The following is a 12,249-nucleotide window of genomic DNA, read 5'->3' as shown; positions in this document are numbered from 1 at the left end:
TAATATTATAAAATTAAAAACTTCTTTTAATATACCAGTTATCCTAATACATTTGGAAAGAAATTTGAACCATAACCATAAAGTTGACCACCAGAACGTCCAGATATTCCTGTACCAATACCAAAATCTCTTTGATAACCAAAACTTCCAACACCATATGTAACACCTATTTGTTCTCTTATGCCAACATCAGTTAATCCTTTTACAGGTGGATCTCCAGGAAGAGGAGTATCATCATCATTTAATGGATATTGTGAATACCATTTATTTAATAATTCATTAGATGTAATTTTAGGATAAATAATTGTTGGAATTATAAATTTCTTTAATTTTAAATTAATTTTTGAATTTTTATTTTCAATATCAGTAAGAGATAATCCATTAATTACTGAAAGATAAAGTAAGTAAAACATGATTCATTTAATAATTACCTTGAAGTATACTGATTAAAATAATAAAAATAAATGCAAAAGACATGTGACAAACAATAATATATTTCATAACAAAATAATATTAATTTGACAAAAATCAATAAAATTAAGTAATTACTAAAGTTATGTTTATTAATAGAAATAAATAAAAAAAATGAAAATGTTTTTGAACTCAGAAGGAAGGCAGCAATGACTGGGTTATTTCAACAGTAACTTTTTCTGATGTGTTGCCACAGTCTTTCTATCATCGTCCACAAGGTTTGAACCCTGCTACGTTAAGGTTGTAGATTATATTATATTATTATCACAATCAAAACGCATATAGCTTTCATTTTATTGTATAATTTATATTTATGTATTGAATCAAATAAAATTATATATTATATTTTTTTTTATAAAATTATTATGTTCACATAAAATTTTGTTATTATATATTTAAAAATATATTATTTTGTTACATATATAAATAAATTAAAAATATTTCTTTAAAAAAAGTGCATTAGTTATAATTAAATATTTTATCATTAAAATAAACTAATTTTTAGTATCAAAATTTTATTCAAATCGAGTTAATCTAGTATTTTAAAGAAAAACTTTTCTCCTACTACTTATTTTTATTAAATTTGTTCAGATATATATAATATTAAGAAAGAAATTTGACAAATAGATATAATTTTTATTGAAATAAAACTATTTGACTTATTAAATTTTCTAATTATCATTTTATTTCAAAGAATAAAAGAATATAAATAAATATATTCATTGTAATAATTAATGATTAAAAATAAAAATTTGTTAAAAGTATCTATAAATAAAATTGATTGATTTGCTTTTATTATAATTACCTCGCAATTGTCTATACAGAATTATTTTAAATAAAATTAGATAATTAAAATTCTTTTATATTATTTTTATGTTAATAAAAAAAAAAGAATTTTAACATTAACATTTATTTTAAAAATTATATATTTTTTGTTGTAACACATTTTAAATTAAATAAATATATTCCCTTCTTTTCTTAGTTGTTAAAAAGTAAGATTAAATGTTTAAAAATAAATTTCATAGTAAAACAATATTTTTACAAAGATGTTATCTGTCATTTTTTTTATATACTTATAAAATATTATTGGATATAAATTAACTTTAATGTCTGGAAAATATTTTAACGGTAAAATGATTTTCATACATCTTTGGGAAATTTAGAGGTAAAAAATAAGTAAAAAAAAAAATTTAATAATATTAAAATTTATATATATTTAAAAAAAACAAATTTATTAATTTTAACTTTTAACTAAATAATTGAAAAATAAAACAGTACTTTATTTGTATTAAAAAATTATTGAAAAAAAAATTAATAAATGACATTATATGAATATAATTATTTATACAGTAAAGTATTACTTTTTGCAATACTTTGATTACATATATTTACCTTAGATTTAAATTGTGTTATTTTATCAACTGTAATATGAGAATTGGTAATTTTGATAAAACAAATCATATTAAAAATTTTTTGTCTAATTTGTTTATTAAAAATAAGATAAATAAACGAAGAAAATCCATGAGTAAATATCCATGCCATATGAGCTAAAAAAGTTTTATTTAAGTAAAAATAATTTAGAAAAAAAAGACATACCAACAATAGCAAGTTTTATATCAGCAGGTATAAATTGAATATAAATATACAGTATTGCTGCACAAAAGTTTAATAAACATATAATAGTTGCTTGTATAAATAAATTTTTTTGTGCTCTTGTAATACAAAATTTTTTTGATAACTTATATTTTAAAGTTATTGAAAAACAAAAATATGCATATAATGATGTAAGTATTATTACAACCAAAAAATTATTTATAATATGTGGGTAATTTGAAAAATCTTTAATTTCTCTTAAATTTGTAAGATTTGTACCAAAATATGGATTGTAAAACCAACCATACATTTTTGATGAAAAAAACATTGGTTGATTAAGTGTACCAATATAAAAACCATATATTAATGATAAAATCATCCATATGAATGCTTTTTTACCATGAAATAAAATATTATTTATAGCTGGATTAACTATATCAAGACACCTATTTAATGCCATAAATACACATAAACTACAACAAGAACCCCATGAACTTATACATATCAGACCAAAAATCCACATTATTTTCTATTATATAAAAAAAAGATAATTTAATTAAATATTTATTTTTTTTTTACCGGATGGTTACAAAAAACAGCTCCTTGAATTGCCATAATTCCACTAAAAATAGAACAACCACTTAGGCAAATTTCATCTAATAAAAATAAAAGAAGCATAAACTTGTAACAAGTTAGTTGTAAAAATTCTTTTTTTAAAAATATGAAACCAATTGGAATGTAAACTATCATAAATATAAAACCAGGAATTATATAAAAAATTCCTATTAAAAGTGATGGTTTACCTTCTTTCCACCATTCTTCTTCACTAAGAAAAGAACAATCATATAAAGTTTTAAGAATATATTCAGAAGCATACAATATTACCATTATAGTTTAAAAAATAATAAGATAAAATATAAAAGTTAAGTAAGAAATATGTTAGAGGTGAATATATGTATAAATGAATGTTTATTTGTTAAAAAAAATATTTTTATAACTTATTTTCTAATTAAAATATGGTATCGTAATTGTGAAATTATTAAAATAATAAAAGAAAAAAAAAATGTTTTTGAATTTAAAATATTAAAAAAAATAGGAAAAAAAAATTTCTCTTTTATTATAAAGAAGATAAATTAAGATTAGTATTTTTTTATTAATATTAAAAATTTGATTTTTTTTTTATAATAATAATTAAAAAAGTAACATTAATTTTTGTTTCAAATTTAATAAGGCTCCATTTAAAAGACGATTTATTTAGGTAGAAAAATTTATATATCTTTAGGAATGCATATTTTTTTTTTGTCATATGTTTCTTATAATTATTTTATTTTATTTTTATATTCTTATAAAGCATGTCCTGAGTTAGTATTACTATTTAATTTTGATGGAGAACTTTTAGTACTTATTCTTGTTGATAAATGTCCTCTATCAGGAGATTCTGCTCTTGAAGGTGATGTTATTGTTACTATTGTAGGTTTACTTATTGTTGGAGGAGGTGGTTGTGTTTGTGTTGTTAAAACTTCTGACAAAGGAATTGTTGTACCCTGATTTTTATTATCTTTTGAACGATGAATTCTTATAGATCCAGTACTTCTATTTGACAAGAATCGACTTAATTTTTGATGACTTGTTGTTCTATGAGGTGAAAGACTTGGATCACGTGAACCTGGAGATCCTTGACGTTTTCTTATTGATTGTGTCCTAGCAAAATGTATTAATGATGAATCTTCATCTATTAAATTTTCTGGTCTTTGGGATAAATATCTTTTCCATAATGCATCTGTTATTTCTGTACAATACATAACACCTGCATGTAATGCTATCATTCGTAATACTAAAACTCCATCTACTTTTATATATGTTTTAACAAAATGTTCTACTTGTTTACGTTTTTCTTTCCTAAATAATTCTGGTTTATCAGGATCTGATGTTAATTCTAAATGTCTTAATACAAATCTTAATCTATCTCTATGAAATATTGAAACATTAAACCAATATAATGCATCAAAAGTTGTTGCTACTAAAAGTAGAGAAAACCATAACCATATGAGAATAAAAATTTTCTCATTAAAAATATTTATTACAAGAACACATTGAACAGAATGTCTTTGTGTATTCCCTAATACTCTTACTTCAAAATCACATAATGTTACACGTGGAAAATTTCCAGATTCCATCCATGTTCTACCAAATAATAAATCTCTAAGGACACCTATACCATAAATATTATATTCATCTGTTTCTAAAAATTTGTTAACTAAAATTAAATTTACCATAATATTAGTAACATAAAATATTTTTGTTGCTAAATATAATCCTGTTACATAACTTTCATAATACCTCATATTAAAACATTTAAATACTCTATGTAATGTATATTGTGTTCTAGAGGTAGCTGTATGTTGATATCTTAATGCTGCTTCTATATGCCTAGCAAGAGATTCTATTGTTCTTAACCTATACTCTGGTTCTATATTTTCTTTTTCTGTTGCCATTTGAACAATATCATTCATTCGTATACCTGATTTATCACTCATTAATCTCCACATTAAACATGGTATATAATACAAAAATGCTTCTATTAATAAAAAAAAAGGTACCCATTGATAATATGATATCTGCCGATACTCTCTTTCTGCTATATCTTCTGGTATTTCTTGATCTATTGGTACCCAATATGTATTCTGTGCCCAACAATACATTTCTGTATATGCCTCCCATGATGCTGTAAATTGTGCTGGTACCCAACATTCAAGTGGTCGTCCTCCAAACTATATTATTAAAACAAATAATATTTAAATTATGTAAATATTTTTTTTTTTTTAAAATACCTGTTTAAAAGATACTAAAACTGCCATCATTATTAAAAAACTTGAAGTATAAAAATAACTCAATCTATCAACAAAATCATCATCTTTTCTATAGTGCAAGAAGGATAATGCACTAAACATATTTTGGAGCACCATTGCTCCAACTTCTAATACAGCTGCTTGTTGATAGTGAGAATCTCCACGTGTATTTCCTATAATAATGTTATTGTTTTCAAATAAAAATTATTTTTTAGATTACTATATTTTTAATTATATTTTTTATTTTTAGGATCATCAATTTTAAAATGAAGGATAATGAGGAATATTTGACAAAAAAAAAATTTTTTTTTTTTAAGAACACTTACGTCGAAGCATATTATAATAATTTTATTTTTTAGTTTTAAATATAAAGAAAAGATATTTATATTTTTAATAAGATAAAATAGGTAATATATAATAATATATATATATATATATATATTGATAAAGATAAAGAATTTTTATTAAGTGAATAATAATAAATTTAAAGATACTTTTCTTAACAAACATTATGGTAAAGTATACAAAAGTTGACAGGTAAATGTCAATAGAATCTCTTAAGATATAATAAAATATTCTTTTTAAAAATAATATATAAATATAAAAAAAAAAAATTTTTTTTTTAATAAAAGTGATATTTAAATACATGAATCCTACCTCGTCTTTGAAGCCACCTTCTTTTATATAATGGTTTATTTACTAGTTTATTTCTATTTTGATGATTAGATCTATAATATATATGTTTATTAGATATAGTATGATATTCAGAACCAAAAAATATATTATCTGTAGGTATCAATTTATTTCTTTTAAATACTTTCCATAAATTTGCACCCGGTGATAATGAGTAACTTCTTGGTAATTTATTTTTGTGTTCCTCTTTTGTAACGTTGTCAAATGTTTTCTCCTGATTAAAGTGTCGTGATAAGCGTGGTAAATTATAAGGTGAAGGTGTTGTTGGTGCACTTATAGTGTTTCCGGTTTTTAAATTATCATTTAAATTAGGAATATCTTCTTTATTAAAAACAAATTTATTATTCTCATTTCTTTTGTTAAAAGTTTTTTTTTCTTTTTTACTCATGTCTTGGTATTTAAATTACCAAATTAAGGATGTAATAATATTAATTTTAATAATATACATTAATTATATATATAATTTAATAACTTAAATTTTTATTTAAAAATAAATATTTTAAAAGAAAAATAAATAAAATAGATAAGTAATATATAATATATATATCGTACTTATAGTAGTAATTTTTTTTCTTTTTAATTTAAAGATGAAAAAAAAAGGGAATAATTGACAGAAAAATAATTCATAATAATGATTCTTAAGATATATAATAAATACTCAATAATCTATTTATTGCACTTAAAATAATAAAATTATGAATACTTTGTACTGATGAAAGCAATTTTTCAATATTTCATAATTTTATATCTATAAATAAAAGTAATAAGGGTTTAATATTATGATGTTATAAAATTATTTTTCTTACTAATAGGATAAAAGAATGACCAATTTTAGCATATATATATATATATATATATATATGTAATAATAATATTAAATATAAGGGAGGAGAAAATTATAAAAAGAAAAATTGTACTCATCTTTCTTGTAATAAGGTAGGTGTTGATTTACAAAAATTTTTATTTATTAAAAATAACTAATTAACATAAAAATAATAATAATTTGATATATTTGAGATTAGAAATTTGAGAAAAGAAGATATTTTTCAAAAATTTTGTTAAAAATTATAAAAATTTTTGTCAACCATAAAATTAGAATAATTTATAACAATATATGTATATATACATATAAATAAAATGTTATAATATCCAAAAAATATTATTAAAATGTTTATTTAAAAAAATTGAAAAAATAATATTTAATAAGCTCAATTTGTTTTCTTCAACATAACATGACAAAATTAAACATTCTTCTATGTCAATGTAATATTCCTCGATCTCTCCTACATTTCTATGTTACCCTTTTTTCATTATTTTATCCTAATTAACATCATTATAGGATATAATATTATAATTTTTAAATTAAAAAATTTTTAAACTTTCTGTTAAACTTACTTCCACGAGTTCTACTTCTTAATGGATCTGCGTGAGGCGATGGTCTCGTCGTTGGTACAGGCATATTTTAGACATAAGTTAATATTTAATATCAATTCAGACAATCATGTCTGAATTAAGTTTTTTTTTTATAGTTTCCTAATTTTTTTTTCTATTTATTTAAATATTTCTAGTTTTCTTAATATTTCCTTTAACCAAAAAAAAAAAGAATTTTTTTTTTGAATTATAATAATATTTTATTAACAACTCCAAAAAATACTGTACTAATTATTTTCTTTAATTTAAATTAATAATTCGTGGTTGTGAAGGATATATTAGTATAATATAAAAATATTTATTTATAAAAAAAATGACAAATAATTGATATATATATATATTAATTAAAATTTCTGAAAAATAATATAAAAACATATTAAGAATTAGTACAAAATAGATAGTTAAAAAAAAGTTTGACATTATAATTTATGTAAAGTATAAATTATATATTTATTGCCCAGTGATGACAAACTTTTAAAGTACTGTTGATATATGTGAAAAAAAAAGGAAAAACCTCCATTAAAAAGAAGTATCATTTGCTAGTTTAAGGTACCAAATGTATAAAAAGTAAAAATATAAATATATATATGTATTTATAAATATGTAATAAATAAATTGAAAAGGTGGCTAAATAAGATAAGTTTAATTGACCTTAAAGAGTATTTAATTGCAAGAAAATAATTTACATCTGATGATAAAAGGTAAAACATAAATAATAAAATATAATGCTAGGATTGTTTTAAAAAGAGACATTTAAGCTTATATAATTTAGAATAAAAAATAATATAATTGGTGGCATTTAAAATTGTTATGTAAGGTAAAAATATTTCGCAATATATTATTTTTATTTATTATTTATTTATTTTTTTTATTTTTATTTTTGTAAATTACTTAATAGATAATATGTTAAATATTTAACATGCAATTGTAACAATGATCTAAAAAAAAAAAGAAATTTATGCATTTAAAAATTAAATATAGAAAACATGAGAATATATAGATGAAAAATATAGCTGTTATGAGGGTAATGTAGTTATTAATTATAGTAGAGTAATTATGTCAAAGAAAAAATATTAGCTTTATTTAGATATATCAAAACAGTTTTCCAGATTCATAGTTATTTTGTTAGAAAAATGTAAGAGGTATTCTATTATTTTGAAAAAAATTTTTAGAATACCATGAATAATTTTTTTTTTTTTACAAATATTACTTTTAATATTAAATGTTACAATAAAGTGTTTAAAAACTAAATTTATTTCTAGTGGTTTGTTTGCCAATCTAATAATAATAATTTTTAATAAAGAAAGTTGGAAGATAATAAAGAAACGTAAATAGTTTTGGGAAAGTAACATTAAAATAGGCATGATAAGTATATGTTAAAAATTAAAAGAGCTATATTATGAAAATATACATGTGTTATAAGTTCTAACTTAAAATATAAAAGATTTTGGAAGATATATAGTGGATGATTCAAATTTAGTACACTAAAAAGATAAGGTCATAAAAAGGAAAGACATTTAAAAAGTCAGAGGATCATTTGAAGTATAATTATATATTCCTATAGATGTTTATATTTTTTTAAAGCACATTTTTGGTCATTTGTCATCTAAAGTTACTATCTATTTTTTTTTTTTTTATCTCAGTAATTCTTTTTCTATAGACATTTAAAGGATAAAGAAAAAAAAAAGAGAAGGAAGATTTTATTTTAATAAATTAAAAGAAATTATTAGTAAAGAGATAAAGAATAGATATAATAATAAATAATATAAAAAAGTTTATTTTACATTATTAGAAATAATTTATATAATATATTATATCAATGAATTGCATCATAAAATAAAAAGGATGGTTTGAAAAATTTTTAATTCCTAAAACATGAAAAGTTATCAAAATTACAATGAAAAAATTTTTAATTTAATAAAATTTATTACGCAAGATGGCATATGGTATAGCTAAAAGATGAAAAAGGATGTAGAAAATATTTAATTGGAAATTGTCATTAATTTAGAAATATTAAAACTTTTGTTTTAATGTAAAAGTTTTAAATAAAATAAAATAATAATAGTATATAATATTAATTAAAGTGTTATATATTTTAATGTTAAATAAAAGTTTTTTTTTTTAAAACAATAAATAAAAATTATTTAAAAGTTTAATGGTAACAAAAATATAATCATTAATAGGACGGTATGTAATTTTTACCACTTCATCTAGTGGCTTTGGCAAATAATTTTGTCGAAATGGCAAATAAGAAGTAAGGTTCATTATAATAAATTCTAATTAAATATTATATGCCCAGGATATTATTGATATGGAAAAAAATATAATTTATTAAATACCTTCTTAATTATTTTCTAATATTTTTCTCATCCAAAAACTGAAACCACTATGAGAAAATTGTTTATTATAATCTTAAGAATATTTTAGGACATTATAATATATAATTTATAATAAAATTTGAGTCATAAAAATAATTTTTTCTAATCATTAAAAAGAAAAAATTAAATACTAAGTATTTAAACAAATTTATTTGCCTCCAAAAATATCTCACGAATAGGAAGTGTCTTTGATAAATTAACTAATTTTAACACGTATCTTGTTTCAATTTCATTATTTTTCACATAAATCTTTTGAAATTATTATTAAATCTTAGAACAAGATTGGCGATTTTTGTTAAACTTCAAAGTGGTTAAAAAATATTATCTTTAGCCATACTCCAAATATACATTTATTCATTATATATTCAATTTTATTTTATATTTATATCTTAAATTTTAACTACTAATTAAAATTCACCTTCTATGATAGACTTTATTTTAAATTTAATAATTATAAATTTGAAGTAATCTTTGAAATTTTTTACTGTCCCTTTTATATAAATAAATATTTGAATTATAATTTTTAATAATTGTCATGGATACCAAAGTTTTTAAAATTATTTTAATGATCATTCTAATATAAAAAAAAAAATTTATTATTACAAATGATATTATAATTTAATTACACTTCATTATCTTTAATATTTTTTTTTAATAATAATTTTTTCTTTACATAAATATAATGTCGTTCTTTTTTTTTTTATTAAAAAATTGTTGTCATATCATATTGAATGTCAAACCATAGCAACATGAAGCTGAATATAAATAAAAATATAAAAACTGAAAAAAAGTATGACATTAAATTAATTCCTGTAGGTCCAAAACAAAAAACCCATACACCAGTAGATAAAATTAATGCTGAATAACCAGCAATCCATTTCATTGAAATATATCGAAAGTATTCATTTATAACACCACGACGTTTATGTTTACGTATTCTACATTCTCGATTTTTTATTGGTTTCTTAACTCTTGTAGGAACATTTTCAATAGCATTTTTTGCCCCATCCCAACTGTGTGGTCCAGTTAACCGATAGACATATGGTACATTTGCTCCAATATAAAGTCTTAAAAAAAATTTAAAATCATTCCAAAAGTAATATTTTAAGGGTGGTTTGCATCCAATCATCTCTGCCAGTTCATCCATATATGGAATATAGTCAACTTGAATTGTATGTTTATTACTTTCAAAATATCTTCTTTTTATAATTTTTCTTTTTTCCTCTATATCCATAATTTGTTTTTCTTTTGATGGAAGTTTTATGTTATTAGCAAATACCTGACAAGCAACTCTACTTTGTAATTCAGAGATAGGACCAATTGATCCAATTGGTTGAATTAATCCAATTACTGCCAATTGTGGATAATTTAACGGAAAAATATATTTATATAAGTCAACAACATGATTATTTATTGGTATAATACTTTGTGGTTCAAGATATGGAAATGAAAATGTATAACCAGTTGCAAATATTAATATATCACAATTAAATTTTTTTCCATTTTTTACAACAATTCCATCTTTTTCAATAAAATCAATATCTTCAGTTATTGTTATCATTCCAGATAATAAAAGATTAGCTAAAGCATCATTTACTGTAGGATGTTGTTGAAAGAAACGATGATTTGGTCTTAAACCATAAAGATCATGATCCATTCTTTGTTGTAATCTATGTTCCATAAAATCATTAGCAACACTCCATGGTATTGTATTCATAGTTTTTTGGTATAATCTACTCATTAATAATATATCATATGGCATTCCACCTTGACTACATCTATTAAAAATCCAAGATCCCCTTCTTGTTGAAATAGTAACACTTTTAGCAATTTTAGCTAACTCAACAGCAATATCAAGTGCTGAATTTCCAATTCCAATAATAAATATATCTTTATCCTCAAATCCTTTATAATCACGATATTCTTTTGCATGCATTATTTTTCCATTAAAATGGTTCATACCTTTAATATTTTCTGGATATTGTGGTTTTGAATGATGTCCTGTACATAAAATAATTTTGTCGAATATTTCAATTTTATCATTAAATAAAGTAATTTTCCATGTATCATAGTCATTATAACCATTTGAATTTAATTCAACCTTTAAAAAAAAAAATTTTTTTTTATAACAAATTAAAATGAATATAAAATAATAAAACTAACTTTCTTAACTGGTGTATTAAATTTGATATATTTTAATAAATCAAATTTTTTAGCATAATCTTTTAAGTATTTCTGGACAAGTGTATTATGCATAAAATTAGGATAGTTTTCAGGTGGTGGAAAATCAGAATACGACATTATTTCTTTAGATGTATTGACAATTGTACTTTTCATAACCATACCATTGTCATATATATTTTTTTCACGATAATTCCATAAACCACCAAGTTCATCTGTTTTTTCATAACATACAACTGAAAAACCCTCTTCTAAACAAGATTTTATTGATGGTAGCCCAGAAACTCCAGCTCCAATAACACATACACGAATTTTAGAATTATTTTTATTCATTATTTAATTTTATATATAAATTTAAAATAAATGATCAAATATATAAATATAAAAATAATTTAAATAATATTGTTATTATAAGAATAGTTTGTAAATTGAATTACCTTCTAACATCAATTATATATATATATATATATATGTTATATATATATCTTACTATTCCAATTTTCTTCTTTAACAATTATTTTTAGTATGACCTATAAAGGTTCATACAACCTTCATTAAAATAATGAATGTGTAATATTTATAACAATGAAAAATGTTATTAACGATAATTCTTTAATGTTTCTTTATGAAAATTTATGTTCAAGCAAAAATAT

General features: G+C 20.7%; 4 protein-coding genes across 4 annotated transcripts; all 4 read right to left on the bottom strand.

Annotated features, from left to right (window-relative positions):
- Positions 1–38: 38 nt before the first annotated feature.
- SRAE_0000002800 (Hypothetical protein) lies at positions 39–477 on the bottom strand (the record flags this gene model as incomplete). The annotated part of the gene is made up of 2 exons (XM_024645865.1): positions 39–388; positions 432–477. The coding sequence occupies 2 exons, from the start codon at positions 475–477 to the stop codon at positions 39–41; spliced, it is 396 nt and encodes a 131-aa protein (XP_024500105.1).
- Positions 478–1,809: 1,332 nt separating this feature from the next.
- Positions 1,810–2,952, bottom strand: SRAE_0000002700 (7TM GPCR, serpentine receptor class t (Srt) family-containing protein; the record flags this gene model as incomplete). Its single annotated transcript, XM_024645864.1, has 4 exons — positions 1,810–2,018; positions 2,068–2,593; positions 2,644–2,807; positions 2,868–2,952. 4 exons carry the CDS (start codon positions 2,950–2,952, stop codon positions 1,810–1,812), a joined length of 984 nt encoding a protein of 327 aa, XP_024500104.1.
- A 455-nt stretch (positions 2,953–3,407) lies between these two features.
- Positions 3,408–7,065, bottom strand: SRAE_0000002600 (Innexin family-containing protein; the record flags this gene model as incomplete). Its single annotated transcript, XM_024645862.1, has 4 exons — positions 3,408–4,835; positions 4,896–5,086; positions 5,571–5,927; positions 7,002–7,065. 4 exons carry the CDS (start codon positions 7,063–7,065, stop codon positions 3,408–3,410), a joined length of 2,040 nt encoding a protein of 679 aa, XP_024500103.1.
- Positions 7,066–10,118: 3,053 nt separating this feature from the next.
- Positions 10,119–11,929, bottom strand: SRAE_0000002500 (Flavin monooxygenase FMO family and Flavin monooxygenase (FMO) 5 family and Dimethylaniline monooxygenase, N-oxide-forming family and Flavin monooxygenase-like family-containing protein; the record flags this gene model as incomplete). The annotated part of the gene is made up of 2 exons (XM_024645861.1): positions 10,119–11,516; positions 11,579–11,929. 2 exons carry the CDS (start codon positions 11,927–11,929, stop codon positions 10,119–10,121), a joined length of 1,749 nt encoding a protein of 582 aa, XP_024500102.1.
- Positions 11,930–12,249: the final 320 nt, after the last annotated feature.

This window comes from Strongyloides ratti, scaffold srae_scaffold0000001 (genome assembly GCF_001040885.1).
Source record: "Strongyloides ratti genome assembly S_ratti_ED321, scaffold srae_scaffold0000001".
In the NCBI taxonomy this organism is placed as follows: Eukaryota; Metazoa; Nematoda; class Chromadorea; order Rhabditida; family Strongyloididae; genus Strongyloides; species Strongyloides ratti.
This window is presented reverse-complemented; position numbering and strand designations above follow the sequence as displayed.